We start from the raw sequence: 25804 nt of genomic DNA on the forward strand, positions 1-25804 counted from the left end.
AGTCTGAGTCCTGGAGGATGCCAGGAGTAGCTTGGAGTAGCTTAAACAAGCCAGGGTAGCTTGGAGATGCTTTTTAGCACAGCAAGGAGATGCTCAAGGCAAATGACTCAGGAGAAACTCCACGTGCTGTAATGCAAGGACTGAACCAGGGTGCCAAACACCTGCACTCACCATCAGGGAAGCAACCAGGAGAAGCAAGGTCCCCATCCCCAACGGCCTCAAGCCCACAGAATCTGCTCCAGCCCCAGGGGTCCCCAGTATCTCTTTGCTGAGTTCCCCAAACCCTCCTGCTGAGGCACCCCACGTCACCACGTCATGTAATAAAACGAAATGCTATCCAGCCAGAGGGAGGAGGCCAGGCTGTCCCGGCGAGGAGCGCTGGGGGAAGGTCTGCTCTGAGCAGGGGATGGGAGAGGCCCCAGCCGCCCCTCTCACCTTTTCATCTAGCGCCTTGTGATGCTCAAAGAGTGACTTGAGTGCCTTGAGCACCTCGACCTCACTGGAAACCCCAGACGGCGACTGGGCCTGACGCTTGACCACGGTCATCCTCAGGGACCGCTCATGCCTCGACACCAGGCACTCCAGGTGCTCCAGCAGGAGCTGCAAGAGGGCAAACGTCAGCTTCTTGTCACCCCAGGGGAATTTTCTGGGGAGGTTGGGGAGGTTTTTGCCGCTTACCCGGGTGTTGTTGCGCTCAGCTTTCAGCTCTGAGATCTCCTCCTCCCTCTCCAGGAGCTGCTCTCGGCACGCACTGAGCTCCCGCGTCAGCGTGGCGAACTCCTGCGGAGAGCAGGGCACAGCCGTTAGCTGGGAGCATGGGATGGAGACGGGGCCAGCACCCTGAACCCACTGCCGGAACAGATCATTTCCTATCCCAACCCCTCCAGGGGGTGACAGGGACAGAGAGCAGCCAGCGGAGCGCACGGGCGAGCTGGGAGGCGATTTATTCCTTTAAACAAGAGAGGAACGCGGCAGCATCCCGCTCTTTATCCACTTGGTTTGATGTCCGGTGACACAGGAAACTGCTCTCTGGCTCCAGAAGTGCTCGAAGGCATTTAAAGCATTCCAGCCAAGGCCACCAGCACGTTCCCATCCCCTCCCGTCCCCTCGAGGAGCACCCAGCTGGGAAATGTCTCACCAGGCTGAAAAATCAGCCAGCCACCCCCAAACCCCACGTCCCAGCCAAGGCAGATGGGGCACGGGGTGGGGAGAAGAATCCCAGTTGCTACCAGTCTGGCAGCTGCCTCCCAGGAGGTGACATCCAGCAAGAGCCGCGCACCAAGGGATGGCATGGAAAAGGGACCCCCCTGAAACACAGCGACTGCATTTGTGGCTGTGGTGGAGAAGGAAGGAAACCTGCCATGAAGTTCCTAGGGTGCAGGAGGGTTCTTTTTTTTCTTAAAAAAGTAAAAAAAAAGGAAACACGAGCACCTGGGTTAGCCCAGGAGCACTCTCCCACCGCTCCCAGTTGCTGTTCCAGTCACTGGTGTGTGCCAGGGCTGGGTGACATGGTGCAGCTGGGACTTTGTAGGGTGAAAAATGCAAATGAGGAAACGCTTCATGAATTTACACCCGCTTCACAGGGCTGTTGAGAAGAACTTAAAAAGGAAAAGGGCTGCAGAAGAAGCTGAGAAAGATTTGCTTGAGCATTAACAAAACAAATTTTGACTGGGAGCTGAGAACGGTTTCACAGCGTGAAATCCTTCCACTTTAATTTCCCAGTTAAACAAATAAAAAAGCCTTCAAAGTGAGGCAAGGCGTTCGGATTTGAATTAAATGCTCCGCTCAGCTCAAAGGGAGACCTCTTGCACCAGCTGACGTCCCACCATGACACTCGGAGTGTTTCAATCTCTTTCTCCCAGCTACATTTTCCTCCTCCCTCCCCACACCGTGCACTGGGCTGCTCACAACGGCTTTTACCCAGGGCGATGGGGACGGTGGTGTCACCAGGGATGCTGAGACCCCACAGAGGGACGGGACCTATGTGTGGCAGTGGGGACGGAGGGAAAGAACAAGCTGCAGTCAGGCTTGAGCAGCCGCTCTCCTGCCCAGCACCCTCGCCCCGGCACCGCCGCAGCACCCCAACCCCGTTCCTGCCCCATCGCTTCCCCAGGGGCTGCTCCAGCCCTGGCCTCATCCCCACCCCACAGAAGGCACACACGGCACTGACACCTCCCTCGCCAGCTCCTGCCATGCCCAGGCATTGTCTGGTGCTTGCTCTTGGCTCACCCCGAGCCCCCCGGATCGCTGAGACCCCCAGGAGATAGCGGTGCCCGTCCGAGGCTTCCCCGGATCCGTGCTCTCCCGGCTCCTGGGGATTAGGGCTCGGCTCAGCGCAGCACACACACACTCCTGTGTGTGTGTGGCCGGGTTATGCAAGCGCTTGCATGCAAGAGAGAGCAGCTTGTGAGCATCCCCTTGGATTATGTAGGGCTGGGAAAGCCGGCGAGAGGGAAGGGGAGGAGCGAGAGGCACCCAGACGAGGTACCCGCGCACCGACGGCTGCTTTGGGTTTGGGGACAGGCAACCGGGCTCGTGGTGAGCAGCAAAAGCCTTCTTGCGGCTGGGAAGGTCCCAGGGATGTTTTCCTGCAGCCTGAGCTTTGGTAGGCGATGCTGCAGACTCTCCCCTAGCACTGGGGTAGGGACCCAGCGCATCCGAAGCCTCCAAATCCGGAGAGGCTGCAATCCAGAGGGGGAAGCAGGGCTGCGGAGCCTGATGCTCTCCACACTGCAGCCCTTTGGAAACCCGCAGGCACGTGGGGTAGGAAGCCCAGCAGCATTAGAGACGCCCAGCAAATTGCAAACTTAGGGTAGGAGGCAGCAGGGGTGGCCGGGGAAGACGGGTGCCACGGTGGGGACAGAGCCAGCAGCGCCCTCCTCACCCCGCTCTGCCCCCCGGAGTGGCGAAGCTGTGCAGATTGCGGCTGCAATCAGGCTTTCATCCCAAAAGGCAAGGAGATTAAAAGAGAGAGAAAATCTGCGGGAGGGAGCGGTGCAGCCCCTGCCCCAGCCATCCTGATGCCACCCACAGGGCTGGGGCTTGAAGTGTGGTGGTGGCTCCATCCCAGGCTGGTCGGGGCTCAGCACAGAGCTCCCATCCCGGCCCCCTCCGAGTTTTCCCCTTGTCAGGGACCCCACACACCAGCAAGGCTCCCAGGGCATCCCGAGAGACCTCAGTGACTGTCCTTCCTTGGGGAAAGGCTGCAAAAAAAATGAGCGTTTACCACCAGAAATAGCAGCACCCCTGCGGCGAGATGGGACAGCAGGACACAACGGGGGGTAGCTGAGCTAGGGGGCACCTGCAGGCCTGATCTGGATGTTTTGGGAATTAAAAACAGGGACAATTCACTCCATCATCCACATGGATGGATGGCTTTGTCAGCCCTGGCTGACACTGAGGGTGCTTCTGGGCCACCAGCGGGCACCGGGCGAGGTTGGGGATGGTGAGAAGAAAATTCCCCAAGCCCCAGCTGCAGACAGAGGCACTCCTCACAGCTTCTACCCTGAACCCGCAGTGGTGAAGCAGCAGCAAGGAGGACGCGGTGATGTTCCTCTCCCCTGGCCACGGGCAGGCAGAGCCGCACACTGCATGCCCCTGGCTCCAGCAAGCGCTCAGGCTAAGCAGGGACACCTATAAACGGATTAGAAAGCGAAGCAGAGGTGCCTGATCTTCAATCAAATGGAGGATAATTAGAGACGGCGCTGAGAGCCCCCAGGAGCCCTGCGGGAAGCCCAGCAGCCTGGGAAGTGGCTAATTGGGATTAAAACCAAACCACCCAAAAAAGGGTGAGGGTGAGCGGCTGGGCTCGGCACCAAGCCCCGCACAGGAGGGACGTGGGGAGGACGGATGCTGATGCTGGTTTCACAGGAGGAGCCAGGAGGGAGACAGGGAGCACTGCGAGGTGCATTGAGACGGGGAGCTGGGGCTTGGGGCTCTTGGTGCCAGGTTTGGGGTCTCCAGGCTGGAAAAAAGCCACAGGGAGACCTCAGGGAGAGGTTGGGGAAGCTCAGTCCTACAGCAGGGGGAGATGGCTCAAAGCATGGAAAACTGAAACATGAAAGCCCTGAGCCACCTTTTTCCTCTCCCCACACCGTCGAGATCTCACCAAAGTGAGCAAAAAACGTTTTGTGGCAGGAGCACGGCCACCGCTCCAGCGCACCCGAGCCTCAGGAAGGAGCTGGCTCCAGCTGTGTGATTAATGGCATTTCGAAGCCCCTAATTGGAGTGATTGCTCCTGACAGGCGAGGCTTGCCGCGGGAAGGCTGCCCGCCCGCACCTGGAAATCTGCTGCTGGCTCAGCGTGCGAGGGACGGAGCGCGTCCGTCTGTCCGTCTGTCCGTGCCGGGAGGAGACAGACCCCCCAGGAGGGGCACAGATCCCCAGGAAAGCCCTAAATCACCCCCGAGGGGCTGAACGCAGCCCCAGCAGCACGCAGCATGGCGTTAGGGTGGTCAAATCCTGCCTGGCACCCCGGGGTTTCAGCCATCACCCCCTGACGGTGCCGGGCACCGCGGTGCCATTTCCCGGCTCTCTCAGCCCAGCACCGTGGCTCTGCGGGGACCACCCGAGGTTTTCGGTGTCCTCCCCTCTCAGCGTGCAGTCAGGATGTGTTTCCACCCAGGATTACTCGGAGAGCTGTGCAGCTGAGCAAGGAGTAACCCAAACCCCAGGGCCCTGAGCTCGTAGGAGGGCGGCAGGCTCCAAGGGTTCAAAGCTCAGCTCCCTCCGTCCTTTCCCAAAACCTGAAGGTTCATTAAAGCCCTCACCCCACGGGTGTTTTCCCCCTGCTTGGAGCCTCTGGGGGTTGTGTTTTCGTGCTTCTTCTTTGCAGAAGGAATTCTAGATTCGCCTGTAAGTGAAAGGGGAGGAATTGGGGTGATGCCGGGATCCTGCCCACCTCCAGAGAGCTCAGGGGTCCTGGAGGCTCTGCCCTGACTCTCAGCTCCCTGGGGAGCCCCAAAAAGCAGCGAGGGCCTGGAAGGAAGGATTGCAGCAGGTTCATATCAGCAGCCCTCTGTGCAGCAGCCTCTGTGAAATCAGGGAGCCCGTTCTCCCCCGATGTAAACAGGGACCCCACAGGAGGAGCACATCTGGACATATCTGGAGCCCTGCACACAGTATCCCTGGCTCTCACTACACCCAGTGGCCAAGCAGGAGGGAGCTGGCAGCCGTGCCAAGGCCCCGGGGTGCTGCTGAGGGCACCCACACCCTGATCGGGGCTTGGTCTTCGGTGCCAGGGCTCAGCCGCGCGCCCCACGCGCAGCCGGGAGGGGAGAGGGATTGGAGCCGGGAGCTTTCAGCCCGATTAAGTCGCATTCGGCGCTCCCACATGAATAAATAAATCATGTAAAGAAGCATTAAGGCAGCTTAGTCTCCCCGGGAAATCGCCCTGGAGTTCTGCCTTTTTTGGGGGGCTGAGGGATGCCCCCACAGATCAGGAGGGGGCGGCTCGGCCGTGCGGCACCGGGGAGGGGGACGGGAGCTGCAGGCAGGAGCATCCCTGGAGCATCCCTGCCTGCCCCATCCGTGGGTCTGCCCCACTGGGGGTCCCAGCAGCATCCAACTGCCCCAGTGCCCTGAAGGGATGCGCAGTGCCACCTCCCCTGGTCCCCAGCCACCCCAAGCCGTGCAATTCCTCCATGCAGCCAGGGCCTGGCTCCTTGGAGGTGCTGCGAAAGGGCTGTCGGCCTCGGGGGCACTGAGCCGCGCCAAAAAAAAAAGGGTTTCTTCAAGCAGGCAGCTTCCCAATAGTCTCTCAGACCCTTCCCAATAGGGCCTGAAAAACTGCAGAAAGCTCCTCGGTGAAGGAGACCTCAGGAAGGACCACAAAGTAGGAGGAATGGGATGGGAGAGGCACACTGGAAGCCCCCCTTACCCCCCAAGGGAAGCGCCCCGCCGCATCCCCCTTACCTGGTACATGCACATGCTGGGGTTAGTCCCATTGGGCAGGCGAGCAGCGCCGCTGGGTTTGCTCCCCGTGTTCATGCCGAGCCCTCATCTCCCGCGAGGCTGGCCGTGCCCGGAGCCCCCCTGCCCATGCGGGGTAAAGCCGGGCAGCGGGGGGCAGCGGGCGCCCGGGGCCGTTCCCCATGAGCCGCCCGCGCTCATCTCATCCCTCGCCGCGGGGCAGGGAGCTGGAGAGGGGCACCCGGGGGGCTGGCGGGCGCTGACCCAGTTTGCTCCGTCCGCACGCTGCCGTGCGTGGCGCCGAGGACCCTTTATTGGAGCAGGAGCGGGGAATAAATCCGCACGGTCCCTTAATCCGGGGTGGGCGGCGCGCTCAGGGTGACCCGGCTTGCTCTCCGCAGCGAGCGCTGGAGGGAGCAGAGGGGACACAAGCCACCAGCACGCGGTGCCCGGCACTTGGGGAGGTCTTAGGGAAGACCCTAAGGAAGACCCCAGGAAGGTCCTGGCTCGTGCCACCCTTTTCAGCCCATCCATCGCCTCCTGGCTCCCTGGGGTGCCCCAAAACCCAGCACCTGGTGTTTGAAGACTCCTGCTCCCCTGACTGGCTCTCCCCACATCACACCGACAACAGAGAGGTGGAGACACCCCAAATCCTGAGCCCCCCAAGGTGTGGGGTGCCGCACGCCACCCCGCAGGGCCCCACGAGGAAGGTGGGCAGCCGAGGCACCCCGTGCAGCCCTGCGATGCTGTTCCCCCCTCTCCTCTCCTGACCTGAGCATCTTTCCTCGCGGAGGCTGAGCTCGAGTCCAGGTCCCCGGAGCCCCTGCAGCGGGTCCTGCTGGTGGAGGAGCCGGGAGCGCGGCAACACCCGGCTCTGGGCAGAGCCAGGAACCCAACGGAGCCACAGCCAGCCCCGATTCCCCCGTGCCCTTGGCTGGCTCGCTCAGCACAGACCTCTGGCAGCCTCCCCGCGTGCTGCCCGTCTGCTCCAGCTCAGGGAACAGATGGGCTCGCCGCGATGCCTCCATCCCTGCTCGGCACCCAGCTCTGCCACCAGCGTTCCCAGAGAAAGTCCTGACACCTGAGCCCGCACCCCAGGGCGACGGGGCTGTGGAAAGGAGCCCTGCCGGGGAGGGACGGGGCCTCCAGAGGTGGGGAAGAGCTGTGGTTAGCGGCCCCGTTTGGGGGCTCTGTAAATGTCAGCGGGGATTTGTGAAAGCGAGGGCTGCCCTGAGCCCCACGGGGATGGCTGGAGGTGGCCCCTTCCCCGCGCACTGCTTGGTGCCAGTGGGCGAGCGGGGGCTCCGCGTCTGCCTCCATCACCTCAGGGTGTCCTCGGGGGGGTTTTGCCCCATTCCCCTGGGCAAGAGCAGAGATTACAGCTCCACGTTCCCTGTAAGGAGTCACGGACCAACGAGGGTACAGGGGAGAAGGTGAGGTGAGAGATCCCACAGGTTTTACTCTTGGCACGAGATGTACGACACCCGGCACCATCACCGCCACCCACCAAGCAGGTCTTCCCAAAATCCCGGGCTAAACCCAAGATCTGAGCACGCGATTGCCCTCACACACCTCGGCATGGGCTCCTGCTCACCCCGGGGCCGTGTCCTTACCTGCGGGAGGGCAGAGTTGAGCTGCCTCTGGAGCTGGTCCCGCTCCCGGAGGGCCTCCTGCAAGCGGCTCTGGGTGACGGAGAGCGTCTCGCGGGTCTCCCGCAGGGTGTCCAGCAGCTTGTCCCTCTCATCCAGCATGTTCACCATCAGCTGCTCGAAGTCGGCATCCGCCTCGGAGCCCTGGGGGGGGCCCAGGGGGTCCCCCTCGCTGATGGTGGGCATCACCTCGCACATCATGGCGATATGGGGCGGGCAGGAGAGGGTGCTGGAGGCGCCCGGCGGGGCGGGTGCTGGGGGCTGTCGAGCTGCAGGGCCCCGCTCACATCTCTACGGGCTCCCCGCGCACCCGAGAAGCCATCAAGGGAGAGGGCAACGGGGTGGTGAAGGCAGGGGGATGCCCCATCCCTTCTTGGGTGCCCACCGAGGGCTGTCGCAGGGACAAGGCGATGTCCTTGGCACCCACAAGGTCCTCGTGGTCTTAAATCCCCTTGCTCAGCTGCTCGGCACCGCTGGTGCCGTCGCGGCCCCTCGTGCTGCTGCTCTGATGCCTTTTTGGGGGGCTGGAGCACCCACGAGCCACGGGGACGCTCAGAGGGGGACGAGGTGACCCTTGGGGACACGTCGCAGTGGTGAGTTTGAGCTTGCAGCAGCGCAGGGAGGGTCCGGGGGATATTTGGGCTGCCCGGGCATGCTGAGGAGGAGTCGGATGAAGAGCGGTTGTTCTCCCGGAGGCGAAGCGAGATGGCCCCAGCTGGTGCAGGAGGACGTCTCCGTTCGGTGCCGTGGCTCTTTAACCACAAAGCTGTGACCTGCAGGAGAGGGAACAGCGATCAGCTCCCTCCTGCTGCCCCCCAAACCCACAGGGCACCCGCCCAGCACCCCGGGGCTTTACGAGTTTTGTAACTTTACGCCAGATGAAACACTTGAGACTGGGTCTGGATGTCCTTATCTCACCCCCTTTCAAACCAAAAGGTGTGCCTGGACAAAAAGGAAGACCTGCACGAAGTTTGGGGCCAGAGCAGCCTGTTCTGGGCTTGGGAACGGGAAGAAAAGGCAGGAACCGAGCCGCCCAGCGGCGCGCAAAGGAGCACAAAGAGATGCTCTCGTGCACGCCCAGCCGTGCAGACACCCGCTGCCGAGGCCGGGGAGCCGTAGCTCCGTTCTTGGGATGACATTGGCTCATCAGCTGATGGGAAGTTCGACACAAAAACCCTCTAAAAATAGAGAAGCTCTGACAAAAGCAGCGGCCCCTCAGCGTGCATCCAGCGCACTGCGGGTTACGCTCCAAGCCAGCTCCCCGCGTGCCAGGACAGGGGCTGGGGCGTCCCACAGGTGGCTCTGCCACCTCCTCGGCCTTTACAGATGTAAGGCAGGTTCCTTGGATGGGATAAGACCTCTTATAGGGATGTGACGCTGTCCTGAACCCTTGAAGGGGTGACAGGGATGGCTGCGCACAGGACACCCCATCCCCGCAGCATCCCAGCAAAACGGAGGCTGGGGTGGGACAGGCAGGGAGTGAGGCCCCCCTGCAGCTCCTGCTCACCTTGGGTTGCATTGGACACGAGCCCCATTCCCATAACTCCCAGAATTAAGCAGGGGAAATGTTTTTCAGTCCTCCTTCCCCCAGTTGGTGTCCCAGTGGCCCCTAGCAGGGCCACGCCACCAGGTCCTTCTGCAGACGCTCCCGGGATTTGGGCCAAGAAGAGCAGAAATCAGCCTTACTCCCCAGCCAAACCCTATTACCTTGGGTGCAAAACCCAAACTAAGCGGCTTTCACACCCCCATCTCACTGCTGTGCCCCTGCTTGTGGGGGGAAAAGGGTGTCTGTGCCATGGAAAGCCCCAGCACAACGTGACCCCAATGGCAAAACCGTCCCCACGGCTCGTCCCCCTGCTGCCCTGGAGCATATTTGGGTGAAAATTTGGGTTAATTATATTATATTTGGGTTAATATTTGGGTGAATTAAGAGACATCAACCAAAGCACGGAGGGGAGAGCCCCGTGGGCAAAGCTTTGTGGGTGCTCAGGGAGGGGAAATGCTGCAGGGAACGACCGAGACATAAATCTGATGGGAGGGACGCCGGGATGAGAATTTATGGCAGCCGCAAAGGAGAGACTCGCCAACCACGAGGAGACTGAGACACTGCTCAGGGGGGCTGCGGGGTCCCCCTGCACCTCCAGGAGGAAATCCAAGACCCGCACGATGCAGGAGGAGGCCCAGATTTACCCCACAGGTTCCTTTTTCTCTCGCTTCCCCTAAGGCCGAGCACGTGTCCAGGTGTTTTTGGGGTACAGGTGAGCCCATGCGCTGCTTTGCTTCCTTGCAAGCTGCTCCTGTGTTCAGCTGCACCCCGTGACATCCACCACGCTAAGGAAGGGAGGCTGGGGGTGATGGGGACAGCCTGGACCCCTCTACCTGGGGAGGGTGATAACGGGATGGGGGGACGCGGCAGCCCTTGGCTGCCGGGTGTCAGAGGGGTCCGAGCCTGCTCGGAAGCAGCAGCAAAACGCCGCCAGCAAAGCTCAACCTTTCGGCTGTATCTGCTCAAAGTACATAAATGCTGCTGCCTGGGTTTAGAGGGCCTTATCTGATGGGATAATCATTGGGTAAAGGAGCGAGGCTGCGAGGAGACAGCTGGTGAGCCGAGAAAACAGACACTGCGCAGCTCGAGCCTTTTGCTGGGTATTTTTAGTCCCGCGGGGCTGCCAGGCGCAGACTTGCTGGAAGCGGGTTTGTTGCCAGTGCAAACGTACTTTCTTTACTATCCCTCCCCCCCCCAAAAAACGATGCTTTCCCCACTCTCTGGGATGGCAAAACAGCGCAGCCACGTCCCACCTACCCCCGCTCGGAGAGGCTGGTTGGCGATGGCAGCGCATGGGTGTGGAGCAGCTGATGGAGAGCAGGGCTTTTTTCTTGCCCCTGGGTGGATTATTTGCTCAGCACGACCCCGTAGCGAGCCACGCTGCCGGTGGGATGCTTGGCACCCCCCCAGTGCCCCCCAGGGAACCAAGGATCACCCCGGCTTTCCCTCTTACACCAGGCTGAGAAGCGCTCCCAGCACCTAGCCAGGCACAAATCCGCCTGCGCACCGAGGCGGGCGAGCTTGTGGTTTTTTTCTCTGAACAGCCTCACTCTCATCTCAAAGGAAAGGAAAAAAAAAAAAAAAAAGCAACAAAAAAAAAACCTTCATGGCTCTGTCAGCAAGATCATCACCCCAGCAGGCAGCTGGCAAAGAGGGTTTAACGCGCACCTCGGAGGCAACAAGCTTGCGGAGATTGATCATCCCATAAAAACGTCAGTTTGATCTTTTCTGCTCCTAGAAAATCCTCCCAGCCGCCCAGCCCGGCCTCAGAAGAGCAGCGTGGTGCAGCCCACACCAGCACCCACAGCTCCCAGTGCCCTGGGGCTTCCCCGGCCGAGCAGGGGGCTCCGCAGCCCCGACCCCTTCCCAGCCAGGCCCGGGAGGAGGAAGGAGGGTGATGCCCTTTTGCTGCAGGTTTTTCCTCGCAGCAGTTCTTTATTATAACCTTTTCCCTGTGATGCTGCATTAAACGTGGTTACGGGGACGGGCTGTGAAAGGGAGGTATCCTGAGATTTTGGGCAAGCCCGTCCCCATCGCTGCTCCTGCTGCTGGAGCCATGTCCTGGCTCGAGGGCTGCCCACCCTGCTTGAAGCCAGGCGCTGTTTTGGAGCAGCCAGGGCAGCTCGAGCCACTGATCCTCCCTGATGCTGAGTTCAGCCTGTGGCCAGGACAGCCAGGAATAACCAGGGAAATTGGTGGATTCTGGCTGGAAACAAGGTCCCACATCTGGCAGGCACTGGGATGAGGGGTGAGCGAAGGCTTTTTGCAGCATACGCGTGCAGAAGCCACCCGATGTCCCCATGCCTGCAGCACCGTGTCCTTCGCTCCCCTGGGGACACAGCCCAACTCAGCCCTTGCTGGGGATGCAGCAGGACGGGATGCTTGGGCAGCATCTTCAGGGCTTGGACCCTGTCTCAGAGCTGGCAGGGAAGCATCGGGTGCCCCTAAAGCATCGAAGGATCCTGCAGACACTCAGAGGACTGCTGCTCCCAGCATCTCACCTCAGCGCTTGTGCTTTTGCCCTGAAGGCTTGCTCCAAACCCAAAAAGCGGTTCCCATCCTCAGCCTTTGCATGCTCCAAGCTGCTCAGTCAGCGGAGAAACGGGGAGGCAAAATGTCCAGATCTGGCTCTTTCTTTGCAGGGAGAAGTAAAGTGTTAGTATTCAGCCGATATTTATAGTTCCCTGTGGGAGGGGAGGCATTACACACAACTTCCAGCGGGTATTTTCAGAAAGCCACCTGCTCCTCGCCATTGTGCAGAGCCACAATTGTTCCGCAACAAAAAGCTCATCAGAGGATGAGCCGAAATCTCCTCAACGCCCTGCAGGGCAGGCACGGGGTGCAGGGCACAGGGGACGAGCCCCCCAAGAGGGACTGGCACCACACCGTGCCCAGCCACAGGCACCGATGCGCAGGACACGGCACCTCCAGGAGGGCGTCACCTCGGCCACGTTGCGGTTCCCAACTTGGCATCTCAGTTTCTGGATGCAAAATGCTCTCTGTGTCCTCGCCTGACCCCAGAGAAAGGCAAAATCTCCCTCTGTTGGTAGGAGGAACGTGGCACGGGAAGGGGCTGCTGGGGGAAAGACACCAAGACCCAAACTGGTGTGCGCTGGGGTAAGATGAGAGACGGGAACGAACTGGAGGGGCTCCAAGCCGATCCAACAAGTGGGATCCCAACGCCTGGCCAAGAGCCTCAGCAAGCCCAGGCTCACTTCAAACTTCATCCTTGGACCCACACCAGCCAAAAACCCAAACAAGGGGAGAGAGAACAACAGGGCTGATGTTATTGCTACACCTGTGAGGACGCCGGCGTGGCCAGGAGCTCAGATGGGAACCCAGCAAGCGGCGAGGCGAGGAGCATCGGCACTGCAAGAAGCCCACGAGCTGGATTTCGCCCCGCTGCAGTCCTGCTGCTGAGGGGCTACCCAGAGCCAGCCAAATCCCCCGGACCCTGCTCCCACAAAAAAGCCACGGCGCTGGTTACGATCAGCTCCTCTTTCTGTTACCTGGTCTCGCCGTCCCCACTGCCCCGCGTGCACGTGGCTGCGTCACCGTTTTTGAGTTTGAAGCCTTTGGGAGGACAAAGCTGGCTTCTCTCCGACTTCTGCCTCACTCAGGGTTAGTTCAAAGAAGCAGTGGGGGGGAAATGCAGTCCTAAGTCTCCTCCAGAACCAGAATGCGGAGGTGAAGCAGCCCCTGGAAGCAGTGGGATCCCAGCAATCGAGCTGGGGGCCGTCCTCCTCGCTGCCAAACCAGCACCCACGCGTGCTAATTTATGCAGCGCCAGGGGAAGAGCCACCAGCACGAAGGGAGCTGCTGAAATCTGTGCCACGGCTGCAGCCGAGCCCTGAGAAAAGACAGAGGAGCCCCCTCACCCAGCCAGAGGCCAGGATCTGGTTAATGCTGGCAGCTGGGCTCGTGTCCTGGCCCTGGGGAGGCTGCAGCCTGGAAGGAAACCCCCCTGCAGATGCCACGCGCATCCCGGAGCAGCGGCCACTCGCTGGCATCTCCTCCACACCCAGGTGCATCATCCTCCTGCTGAGCACAGGCTGCGGATTTTCGGTTGAGGAAGAGCCCAGGGATGTGATTTGGGAAGCAAAGTGGCAACCTGGGCTTTTAATGTGAAATCCGGGAAGGATCAGCACGCATTCAGAGCTAGCCACGGACAGACTGGGGAAGTGCCCAGTGCTGCTGGCTCCGGCTCGGACTGCGGCAGATTTGGGAACACATCCTTCAGCCTCACCCGGGGGGGTTCCGCAGCCAACATGGCCTGAACGGGAAAAGCAACAGCCCGGGATCATGACCACGGCGAGGCCTCCAGAGCTCACCACCAGCCGCTTCAGCATCCAAGCAGAGATCACGGCAGGGAGACCTCAAGCCCTCCCCGTGGCCCCCATCCCACATGCAGGCAATCCAGGGGTGTCCCCAGATGCCCCAAACCACCACTTTCCTGCAGCCTCCCAAAGCACGGGAGGTTTTAATTCTTCCTGTCCAAGAAGAACACCAATGCCTTGGCTCAACCCCAGAACCTCGGGTGGTTTTGGTAACCCAGGAGATTTGGGGGCTCCCCCTGGCATTCACCCCCTCTGCTTTCCCTTCCTTAGGCTGACCCCATTCCCCTGGGTTTCGCTTTAGCAAGTTATTCCATCCGTTTGCTGGTGGCAGAGCCAACATTCAGCACTTTTTGCCCAGCTGCAGACACTCCTCAGTGGGGAGCGGGACCCCGGCGTGATGCTCAGCTCAGTGCAACTGGGCACCGAGGCTGGTGGGGCCAGATCCAGTGCCAGGACAGCTCCACGGAAAGGAAAAAAAAAAACATTCCATCTCCCTGCATGGTTTGGAGGGAGCAGATGAAGCGTGCAGAGGAGCGGAGAGGGCAGGATCAGGGCCGGGAAGCAGCATGCAGAGATGCAGCTGGACTGCACCATGACCCCCCCGTCTGCCCCAGCCCAGGCCAGAAAACCCCTGACCTCGCTCCTGCACACCCGAGGGTGCCCCGAGAGGCAGAGAGGGCGCAGGCAGCCGGGTGTCAGCTCCTGGTGCCGCATCCCTGCGGTTTATGGCAAGTGACACAGGCAGAAGCAGCCACGCGGGGACATGTGAGGACGGTGACATTTACAAGGCGGCCGGGGGCAAGGCGCAGACACTCGAGCGCCGTCTGCCTCCGCGTAACCCACAGCAAGCGAGCCCACGTCTCCAACCCGGGCTCTTCGTTAAATAAAATTAACCCACAGACAGAGCTCGCAGGCTCACAGCCTCCAGCCCCAGGGGCCGGGAAAGCACCGAGTGCCAGCCCCAGCCGGGCAGCGCCGCGTGAGGGTTTCGTATTTTTGTCTGCAGCCTTTTCAAGCTTCATTTTCAAGCCTCATTTCTCGCGAGGAGATTTCGGTGGTGGCTCTGCCCCTGCGTGTCCCCAAACGTCCCCAGGCACGGGCTCAGCGTGCCAGCAAAGTGGGCTTCCCAAGGGCTTTGGGAACCGAGCTGAGGAAGGAAATCCAGGTCGGTGCCCTCTGGGAGAACAGCGGAGGCAGCTCAATCCTTATTAGCCACCAGGGAAACCACAAAGAGCACCTCAAAAATACCCAAGCGTGGAAAAGCTCCAGCTGGAGCCCGCTCCTCCTGGGCTGAATCCAGGAGGAAGCGATAACAGATAAGTCCAGCTCCCTCCAGAGATCCCCAGTTCTGGAGAAGATGGGGAAGAATAAACCAGGCTGTGTGAATGTCACCAGCTGCTGGCAGAGCCAGCTTCCAGCCCCCTTCTTCCCCCAGCCCAGCTAATGACCCCCAAATACCCCGTTAGGGGTAGGAAGGTTTTCCTGGTGATCCCTGTGCCCACCTGCTTGGCACGGTCCCAAGGCTGCCTTGTCCTTGATCCCGTGCCCTGCACCCATCAGGGGTGCTCAGCGTGGGGCTCTGTGAGCAGAGGGAGCAGCCAGAGGAAAGGCTGCAACCCAGCATGATTCTTCCAGTTTGGGCGCTTGGAAAAGCAGCACAAGCTTCAAACTGAGGGAACTAACACAAAAATTGCTCCAGAAAGCACGGGGAGTGCCGTGGTTTGCGTGTCGCGCTTTGCACCGGGGTAGCAGCGCTTCTCCGTGCCGGCAGAGCTCTCAACAGAGCTTTTATCGTCACAAAAAGCAGCAGTGGGCATTAGTTCAGCTCAATTTCCAACTCGCTCCCTCTTAAAATGTCAGCTCTGCAGAGCTGAGCGAGCACAGCCCCGCTCCCCGGGGCAGCCACAGACCCCTGCGCGTCCCACTGCGAGGTCCCACGGCCGTGCCCCGCTCACCCCAAAAGGCTGTGGTGGTGCTGGCCCCAAGCATGCCATTGTCACACCTGTGACAATGAGTTCCAGGACAGAGCGAGGACCATCAGGCACGGCAGCTAAGACAATTTTTAGTAAGTTTAGCGACAATGTTTGCAGGCAGCTTTAAGTTTCTGACTTCTTTACGGCGCAGTTTTGGATTCTGGGCATCCTCCAGTGCCCAGCTCCACCAGTGCCCAAATCGGGTCTCCCCATCCCCTCTGCCCCCTGTGAAGCACACGGCCATCCTCCTGCCACGTCTGGCCTGGGGAACACGAGGCAGCAGAGGGCTTCTGGGTCAATCCTGGTCTCGTGGAGGGGAACAGATGGGTTTTCTGGTGGGACTGACATTCTGAAAAGCAATTACACATGAAGACGTCCCCAACAGACTCCGCTGTGCTCTGGCCCAGGGCCCGAGTCATCTTGGGTTTGGATTTTAATTAGGCCCGTTTTGGGTATCTGTTCTCTACTTCCCTCCAGATAATGATTTAATTATTACAGACATGTCTTCAAATTAGCAGCTTCCTCAGTGGATTATTCAGCTGGGATCTCCTCAATTACGGAGCCCATCTCAGTGCCATCAAAAAAAAAAGAGGCTGTGGAGAGCACAAAGGAAAACCGAAACCCTTCCTGGAAAGAGAAGAGCAGGGGCCACTGCTGAACCCTTCTCCTCCCTTCGTCCATCACAGTGGGTGAAAAAGCCTGGCTTCAAAATGCACCCTGAGCGCTTGCACGATGCAGAACCATCAGGGCTGCTCTTGTCCTGCCGCCACCAAGCCCTGTGACCCCACAAGTCAACGGAGAGTCCAAGGGGGAGAAGGAGAAAGGGATGCTCCAGCAGGTGGGACACAGAGCTGCTGCTGGGCGTCCTCTCTGGTGGGACCGCGTGTTTGGGTAGCCCCAAGGAGAAGGGAGCTCAGGGAGAGGGACCTGGTGAGGACCTCGCTCCCCACAAGGCTGCTGGTGCCACAGTGGTGCCTCCCCACACTGCGGAGCTGCAGCAAGCTCCTTCCCAGCCTGGAGTGATCCCTCTCCTCTTGGCAGGATGCGCCCACGAGGCTCCCAGTCTCCTGCTGCGAAGCTCCAACCCCACACCGAGACCCCCTTTGGTTCTTTTCCACCAACGCACTTGAATTTTCAACAGCAGGACCCCCAGGATTTCCCTCGCTGGTCGTGCTGCAATCCCCACGCTGCAGCCAGGGGAGCAGATTTCGCAGCAGCCGCTGGAAGAGCGCTGCCGCCTCTCCCCGCTGTGATGGGAGCAGGGGCTGCAGCGGGAAATCTCCGCTGGCTCCTCTGTCGCTGCAGCTCCCGCTCCGGCACACCACGAGCTTAAACCAGCTGCAGCTCCTGCCGCTGCAGGAAGAGCCCTCGAGAGCAGCCACGCAACGTCTGCGGCTGGAAACGCAGCCAGGGGCTCTCGGAAAGGAAAAAAAAAAAAAGGCGAGCGCCCCACTTGCGAGGCTGGAGCAGCCCTCCTCCTCCTCCTCCTCCTCCTCCTCCTCCAGCTCCCTGCCTGAACGCAAGGAAAGCAGGCGGGCAGCAAAAATAGCCCAGCTCTGCAGCCTGCTTCCCAGCTCACAGGGCTGGGGAGAGACCCCAGGCATCGCCTTGCTCTGTCCTCCCCGCCAGCGCTCACAAGCCACGGGGCGTTTGGAGCTCTCCACCCCATCAAATCTGCTAGGAGAGGTCATCACATCCGAGAGCGAGCTGGGCGAGAGAAAAGGCCGTAAGGACGCAAAGCCGTCAGCTTCATTTCCTTAAGAAAGCGGGGTAAAGAAGATGGGAGTGGAAGCGACACAAAAGAGGAAGAGAGAAGGATATTCATTAACCCGATCAAGCCTCCTGGAATATGATAACAGCGGCAATAGCGGACACCTCCCCTCTGGCTGAGGACAAAGAAAGGCTCCCTAGTTATGAAGAACAGGAAGAAAATTGGAGTGGAAGAGAGGAAATGATGTCTGAAATGTCAGATGTTATTAAAAAGCCTTTATCTACAGCGAAACGATGGGTGATGAGAGCAGGGATACGACGGGAAGGCGAGCAGCTGGAGAAGCAGCGAGATGGGGAGGAAGCAGCCGAGAAGGGCTCTGCAGCCCCCCAAAAGCTGCCCTGGTGGGGACACCCACACCTGCAAATTCCTGGGGCTGTTCCCCCTCCCAAAGAACCCCTGGGGCTGTCCCCACTTTCCAAGGAGCCGAGCCGCAGCATCCACGGCCGAGCAGAGCCACAGCCGGTGCCCAGGCCAGGTGGCCCCGCGTGGCCCCGGCTTTTTCAGGCCAGCGAGAGGAGAGCCTGTGCTGGGTGGGTGTCACGCAGCATTTCGGGCTCTCAGCTCCCACACCGGAGCAAAGGCAGCTCCAGCCCAGCCCAGGAGGCTCAGCCGGAGTCTCTCCGCTCTGCTTCTTCCAGTGCCGCCGACACAAAGCCCCTCTCCTGCTCGCGGCCGCTGAGATGAGCTCAGCCCTCCCCAGCCTCCCCGGCATCTCAGGCGCAGCGACGCGAGGAGGTTTGCAGGCAGGAGCAGCTCAGCCTCCCCGCCGCAGCCTCCCCGCTGCTTGGCACTGCTTCCCCAGGCGAGCTGCGTGTGCGGATAACGCCCCCCGAGCGGAGACCCCGAGGCGCACGCACCAAGCTCCCACCCGGCAAACGCCGGAGGCAGGCAGGCACGCTCCGAGCCTCGCCTGGGTTCTGCTGTAATATTTTCACAACATGGCCAGAGGTGCTCTGAATCCGACAATATTTGCTGCTGGGGAAGCAGCAAGGAGCCAGGGCCAAACCGCGAGCGGCGCCCTGCCACAGCAAGGTCGAGGCGGGCAGGACACCGGGCGCTGCAGCCGCACGGAGCACGGACTCCTTTGAACTCAGACCGTCGCCTTCAGAGGCTGATACGGAGAGGACAAAGCTGTCACAGCAGCCACCACCACCTCCAGCTCCTTCTCCTGCTGGAGGAGCTGTCCACGGGCAGCCTGCTCTGGTTCCCGGGGAGAGAAGCGCCCGTCCTGCGCCCACGAGTCCTCGCAGATGTGCCAAAGCTTTGGGTATCCCCCCGTGTGCTCGGCAGCTGCCCTTTGCAGAGGATCGGCCTCAATCCAAGGCGATGGGGATGGAGCAGGGCAGAGGGAGGCTCTGCATCCCCCGGGGGTGATCTGCACCGTCTCACGCTTTTGGGAGTGATGCCCGTGACAGCGTGGCATCAGCTCTCCGCGTGTGCGCACCCGCCCTGGAGGACAGAGGGGGAAGATTTTTTTTGCAAGACTCAGGGAATTATTGCTGCTTGCATCCATGGCTTGACCACACTGCAGCAGGGTGTAGGAGTCGTGGCTACCAGCCAGCCTCGAGCCTGTGCTCACCCAGCACTGAAGCTGCAATTACAGGTCAGGGATGAACTCAGCCAGCAGCGTGCTCGTTTATCACACGGACAGGAAAATCCTCGTGCCTTCAACCCAAAGTCTCCAAAACCAGTACGCCCACTCAGAGCATCGCTTGTGTTTATAGCTTCAGCACCTCTCACCTATGCTGAAATTCAGTTTTGCCATCTACCACACCCTTTGGAGCTCTGAAATCCCCCGGCCTGTGCCACCGAGCTGCCCGCAGCTCTCCAGTTTGCTGCTTCACCCCCCGATCATGGCACAGCCACCAGCTCCTAGCTTCACTCGACGAGCTCTCCCTGCCCTGCCAGGAGGCCAGCGAGGTCAAGGGCCTGAAATCTGCGGGATAAAAGCCTGCCTGCTTCTGAACTACACGGCAGCCTGCCCGGAGCCCCGTGCAAAATGAAAACCCCAGCACGGGCTCTACGTTCGCCCATCGAGGTTCACCCCAGCTGCTCGCACCGGAGCCGTCAGCCCCCTTCCCTCTTCTCCACACCTCAAGCCAGACACGGACACGCAAATATTTAAACGCATTTACCGCACAGGGGAAGGAACAGGCACGTGGGACACGCGAGTGGAGGGTTAGCAGGGATGAATCACAAAGCGCCGCGTTTTCTGACAGCTCCTGGAGCACGCAGCGATTACAGGGCGCCCAGACAGGCCCCCATCTCTGCTCTCCTCGCCACAAGGGGCTGGGAAGGCTCCAGTGATGCTCCCAGGATGGGCTGGAAGGGATTTTGGCAACTTTTTTCTCATGCCCTGTCCTGCGATGGAAACAGCCTGGGCAGCCCTTCCCTGGGAAGGTCACCAGCAGCGACGGCATCTTCTGTGGCAACAGCTTCAGGCCCCTTGCTCTGGTGACGGGATGATTTTTGGGGTGTATTTTGCTTAATATGGAGGTGCCACGTTATGGGATAGGTTTTTCCCCTCCCGGGCCCTGCCTCCCGAAAGAGCCCTGAGTAAGAAACCTGGCAGCGCCGAGCACAAGTAATAAATGTTCATTTACTCCAAGGATTGACAGAGCTGCTGCATTATTTAAACCCCGGCTCTCAAGAGCAGAACTTCACCCTCTGTAGCGTAACAGATGTCCTGCACTGAGCCATGCAGCAATATTTAAATAAAAAATGGTGGCTGTACAATAGCCAAGTCATTTGAAAATTAAAGCGCTGGTATTTTTAGGCAGCAGGAGTATGTGTGGGAGAGATCTCAAAGTGCAGGCTGATGCCATTTGCTGCAGGGCAGTTAGAATTAGATTTATTGACGACGTGTGATTTGAAAGCGACACCAGCGTTCACGAAGAGCCATGCAGTGATCAGCAATGCTGGGGCTTATTTTGGCTTCATTTTAGGAGACAAAATATCTTTATATACACGTAAACGCAAAGGACATGCGGAACAAAACCCGTTTCTGCATGCAGAGATCCTCAGATTGCCACCTCCAAAAACGGTCACTACAGAACTCTTGTAACTAAATTAACAGCAAGCAGATGATCAAAGGAAAAAGAAAAAAAAAAGAAAAAAGAAAAAAAAGCTCTTTTTTTTAAAAATTGCAGTCCCAAAGTGATGGCAATAATCTAGTGATTAGCATCCAAGTTGTGACGCTGAGGACTAGGAGAGAGAAATCTCACCTCTCCATCAAAGCCAGCCACTTTCTGGGTGGCACACGTGGATCTCAGGCAGCATTGATGAAACAAACCCGTTCTGGACCCAAAAGAGAAGCCTTCTGGCCAGGGGAGCTCACTAAGAAACATTTAGCCCATGCTGGGGTGCTCCCTTGGATGGTGCTGGGATTTCAAGGCACGATGCTTCACCAAACCCCAGGGGGGTCGGGCTTGGGTCTGTCCCCCAGAGACCGAGGCCAAGAGGGTGCAGAGCCCTCCAGAGCAGGACCCCGAGCCACCCGGGTACTTGGAGAGCTCCGCAGATGTCATCTCGCATCCTCACCCCGACAAATCACACCCTCACAAGGTGCTCATGCGTATGTGGGACAGTCGGGGACCAGAATAACTTGGCTGAGCAGCGTGTGAAGAAATCAGCCAAGCCAAAAATAACCTCTGGACCTTTTTCTGACTCCTTCCTGCAAAACAGTCGAGGGAGGTAGCCAGAAAGAGGTTGAGATGTGGTTCGTACAGCTGCCAGGCACTGGATTACAGGGAAGATTAACTGGATTTTGGGGGCTGTAAAATTCGTATGAGCCCATCCTTCTCCTCACTGTCTGCAACCCCTGGCACCATGAGGTCTTGCATGGCGAATCGTACCAGCCACCACTGAGAAGCCTGTTAAGTTCATGATTAAAAGCTTCAGATCAGGTTTACGACACGCATGTTAACGGCTTGGCAAGGCTATAAACGCCCTGCCCGGTTCTGGCAGCCAAAGGGCCAGGCTTTGGCAGGCGAGGCTCCGTCCGAGGACGCACCGCACGCACAAGGCTCCTGGAGAGGCAAGTTCTGGGGGTGGCAGGCAGCCCCAAATCCCCCTGCCCCACGCTGCGACCACCCAAGGCACAGCCCAGCTCCTACCTCTTGGCTACCAAACCCTCCGGGTGCCGCAGCAGCGCATCTCGAATGACGGGGAGGCAAAAACCCATCTAATTACGGAGACGATTCATTTCTACCAAGAAAACCAGGGAAGATGGAGCTTTAAACCAGCAGATGAGCAGCCCTTTGGGTCCCTTCTCCCCCGAACTGCCCCATCCCATCCCGACCATGGCCCCGCTGTTCTCTCCATGAGGCTGGGTGGGAAGAGCATCCCTCCCCATCATCCAGCCCCGCGGCGCAGCGCTCGCTATTTAAAGAAACCGGCCACACGCTGCCAGCATCTCCCCTCCCTGCGGAGGAGCAGAGCCCATGCCCAGGGGTTCCTGACATGCCACTGCCTCCACGACCCGCTGGTACACAGCACCGGGGGCTCAGCACCGCTGCCCGAGGCTGGGGAGGCTGCAGAGAAGGGAGGCATCGCTCGCAGCAGGCAGCAAAACGCCCCGGGAACTGCCCTCTCCTGGAAATCCGTCGCAACGGGCAGGAGGATGAGGGAAATGAGCTCTCATCTGTCACTTGTTTTCTGTTTCTTTTTGTGTGTGTGTATGTTTTTGTGTTTTTTTTATTTTGAGGCAATTAAAGGCAGCCACCCAGCCGGTACCTCCTTGCGCCTGCTAAGAGAAGCGTGGAAGAAATTGAAAAATGGGAGCGGAAAAAAAAATAATCTGCATTTCAGACAAATTCCGGCCTTGCCAGTTTCTGCAGGATCACAGCGCTGGAGACAGCGACCTGTGAGCTGATTTAAAACATCAGGAAGAAAATTCAGGAAAAGGAGAGGTGACTTTGAGCAGACAGGGTCAGGCCCTTCTGCCCCCACTGACTTCTGGCCCTGTCTTTTGGAGAAGTTTTGGCACCCAGCTCCTGGCTCCCTCCACCTGTGGGAGGGAAACCACAGTGCCCTGGTGCTGCACAGGGCCCGGCGGGGCTGCTCCCAGCACAGCTTTGCCCAAAAACGATGGAGAAAGATGAGAACCCACTTCATTCCTTAGGGTGCCCTCACCATAAAACCTATTCCGATGGCTTTGCAACATCCCTGCAAGGTTTCCAACCTGCTGGACCACAGCGCAAACAGAATTAACATCTGATTGTATCAGAACAACTTTTTATTTATTTTTTTTCTTCTCCCAAACCATTTTTCACTGCTTCTGCTCCAGATGGGCCCTGGTGCAGACCTGTAACTCCTTCCCAAATGTGGGAGAGCGCCCACGCGCACGCCCGCCTCCGAGCCTTTTGGCATCGCTCACGGAGAGTCCCTGCAAGTGCTGGAAGCTCCCCCAGGAGCCCGGCTGGGACCCACCTGCAGAGTCCACGCCCGAGCTGTCGCCCTCGGCCCCAGCTGACCGTCACCCCCCACGCCTGGCGCCCACGTTTCACACAAAGCATCTGTAAAGCGGGGGTGGCCGTGGCATTTAGCAGCGCTCTCGGAAGAAAAGATGGGCGAAGGATCCAAACCTCCTCCATTTAACAGCCTGGAGACCTCCCAGCTCACTTTTGGGAGCCATCTGGGAAACCTCAGACTCAGCAAAGCACGCTTGAGGAGAAAATTAATTGTAAAATACGGGCTTCAGGGTTTGCTAAAGAATCTGGTACCTCTCTGCATTGCTGGACAGCATTAAATGGCACCTCCCAGGCAGTGGACGCACTGACACCGAAGCTGCTCCACTTCCCTAGGAGTGGAAACCTTTGCAGATGTGTCCCTGGTTGTCTTAAGCACCCTGCGAGGTTCCAGGGCTGTGTCCCCCGAGGTTTGGTGCCAGCTCCCACCCCCAACACGGTGCCAGGCTCTTCCCAGTGCCACCCAGCCCTGCCACCCACCCCTCATCCTTGCACCACCGTCCTTCTCTCCAACCCTGTCAGCCAGAAAGGGCAAGGCTTGCGCTACAGCCCCTCAAAACACACAGACGTGGACTTTTTCAGGGTGTTTTCTACTCCATGCACCTCCTGAGAAGACTGACAACAGGCAGGGACCCAAAGCTCCAGCAGGCTCAACCCCCAGCATCTGCGCTTCAGCTGCTGGCGAGCACCAAGGCGCAGCCAGACCAAGCCCCAGCACGGAGCGGGACCCGCCTGTGCTCACCACAAAGCCAAAAAGTCACACGGAGATGGATGAGCCGTTTAATCCCACATCTGCCAAGCTACAGCTGACCCAGCCACCCAAAAAGCCAGATCCAACCACCAGTCCCACCACCCGTGCCTTGGGAACAGGCTGGTTTGGGGGCTCCCTGCCATCCTCTGGCTGGTGGTTGGGGTCCTGGGCAAGCTCCAGGCCAGGCAGCTCTGTCTCATGGAGAGAAGCCAGAGAAAAAAAGCTGGAGAGTCACTCGTGCACCTGAGCACCAGCCACCTCTGCTCATGGCTCCCTGACAAATCCCCATGGAAGCTCACAGACATCGGTCCCATTGCCCAACCAGCACCCTCCTGCGATGCCCACGGGGACCAACACATCGTGGCATCCTCCAGCGAGACACCTGCATCTCCCAGAACATCAGAGCTACCAAGACACCGAATTTCCATCTCCTCGAAAGCCCGGGCAGTGGTGCAACCAAGCCCCCGAGGCACCCAGACCCATTCAGCCAGGTACCGACCTCCAGCTCACGATGCGGTGGCACCGAACCCAGCAGGAGAACCCCAATCCAGCGCACGAGCAGATGCTGCCAAATAAGCTTCAGTGAATATTTTGCCAGCACCAACTTGGCCAAAACAGGGGCACCCCTGTAAGCTTTTGCAGGGCTTTAACAAAACCCAGCTCCCTAAGCCAATTGCTGGGATAATGATGCAATTTGCGGGATAAACAAGCCCCCCGAAGGGCTGGTGTTGTTCAGGAGGAAATCACGGTGTCTGGAGGCAGCTCCCACGGCCGACAGGAGGATGGGAAGCAGAGCGAGCACAGCTGGAGGGGGCCAGGCTGGCTGCTGGCTGCTCGCTGGACCCATCCAGCCCCGGGGCTCGGTGATAACCCAGCCGGTGCTGAGCTCTGGGCAGCACCAGCCCCGTGAGCATCCTCCCTGCAAGCATCCCCATGCGCTCCCGGGGCTCGGTGCAAGGCAGATGCTCGCAGGGAGGATGCTCGAGGGGCTCCAAGCTCGGCCCTGGGTGGATGCTTGCAGGCTGGAGACGGCGCTGAGGGAGGCAGGAGGCTGGGAAAGCGCAGGAGCAGAAGGCCACGGGTAAGGAGCGATCCCATCAGGATGCCACCCCATAAGGTGGGAGCGTGGAGGGGGTAAAAAGGGGCGGTTTGGGACCACACCAGGGAGCTGCTTGGGGCAGAGAGCGGCTGGCAAGCAGGGAACCCCCCTCCCTGTAACCACTCCTGGGCTACAGCAATCGCAGCCCCCCTCGCCCTGCAGCCGCAGGGGGAGATGCGGCCACCCTAAATCCCTCCTGTCCATGGGGAATGGGGCAGACCCCAGCCTGGGGTCCGTGATACGGGGGGGGCACAGCCACCAAACCCCTCTGCTCATGCTTCGGGGCGACAGCCCAGCCTGTGGAGGGGGGGGGGGAGAGATGCCAGCCCCCCACTCAGACCCTACCCAAGGGAAACGTGGCTCATTCAGCACATCCCTGACTCAGCCCCCCTCCCCCGGGGAGCAAAAAGCACCCCCAGCTCGCAGCACCCCCTCCCCCGTTGCCATAAGGGGGGGGGGGGGGGGCAGCGCATCCCTGCATGGCACAGCATCCTCATCCCAACCCCACCGCGAAGCGGCAACGGGGAGCGACAGCCCCAAAAGAGGGGACAAGGGGGGGGCACGGAGCATCCTTTGGGGCTACCGAAACCCCCCCAAACCACGAGGGGAGCGGCACGGGGAGATGGGGGGGGCGCAGCAGCATCCCCTGCCGAGCCCTCCCAGGAGGGGCGACGGGGGCTGAGCATCCCCTGGCCGACCCGGGGAGGGTCTCAGCATCCCGGGAGGGGGCTCAGCATCCATGGGGGGGGCTCAGCATCCCTAGGGGGGGGCTCAGCATCCGGCCCCGCCCGCACTCACCGGCCGCCGAAGCCGCTGGAAGCCGCCGCCGCCGCCGCCGCCCGCCCCTGCGTCGCCCTCCCCGCCTGGCCGCGCCCCCCCGGCCACGCCCCTGCTTTGGCCACGCCCCCAATGGGTACCCGAGGGGGGGTGGGAAAAGATTTTGGGGAGGGGGGGTGCAAGGATTTGGGGTTGGGGACTCAGGGAGGGGTGAGATGGGGCGTGGGGTTAGGAGCCTGCTTGGGGCTGCAGGAGCCTTCCCAGGGGGTAAAATCTTTCCTGGGGGGGAGAAAATCCTTCCTGGGGGGTAAAACCCCCCAAAAAATGCCCTTTGGGGGGCAGTTTTCCCCCTAAGGGAGCTTGAAGCCCTTTGAAGGCAGCAGCCCCAGGGTGGGAAGGGCCCCCCATGTCCTCACCCGGGGCAGCAGCAGGGCTGTGGGGTGCCCCCCCCAGGAGGGCAGCTGAGCCCCGGGTGCCCCATAACCCCCCCAGGAGCAAAGGGGGGGGATTAACGCAGTGCCAT

General features: G+C 59.9%; 1 protein-coding gene across 6 annotated transcripts in view; it reads right to left on the minus strand.

Annotated features, from left to right (window-relative positions):
- The window catches only part of PPFIA4 (PTPRF interacting protein alpha 4), a 43956-nt gene extending 18575 nt beyond the window's left edge, over positions 1–25381 (minus strand). For 5 of the 6 annotated variants that reach the window (XM_068659943.1, XM_068659942.1, XM_068659941.1 and 2 more), the window contains exons 1-4: positions 25303–25381; positions 7524–8332; positions 679–780; positions 436–600 (exon numbers count right to left, since the gene is read on the minus strand). In XM_068659943.1, coding sequence (XP_068516044.1) covers positions 436–600; positions 679–780; positions 7524–7760 — 504 coding nt within the window. In that variant the 5' untranslated portion in view covers positions 7761–8332; positions 25303–25381. Of the gene's footprint in view, positions 1–435; positions 601–678; positions 781–7523; positions 8333–11606; positions 11724–25302 lie in introns of those variants that run through there. The other variant, XM_068659939.1, reaches the window with a different exon arrangement.
- Between the last annotated feature and the right edge of the window lie 423 nt (positions 25382–25804).

Source organism: Anas acuta, chromosome 24 (genome assembly GCF_963932015.1).
Source record: "Anas acuta chromosome 24, bAnaAcu1.1, whole genome shotgun sequence".
NCBI lineage: Eukaryota > Metazoa > Chordata > Aves > Anseriformes > Anatidae > Anas > Anas acuta.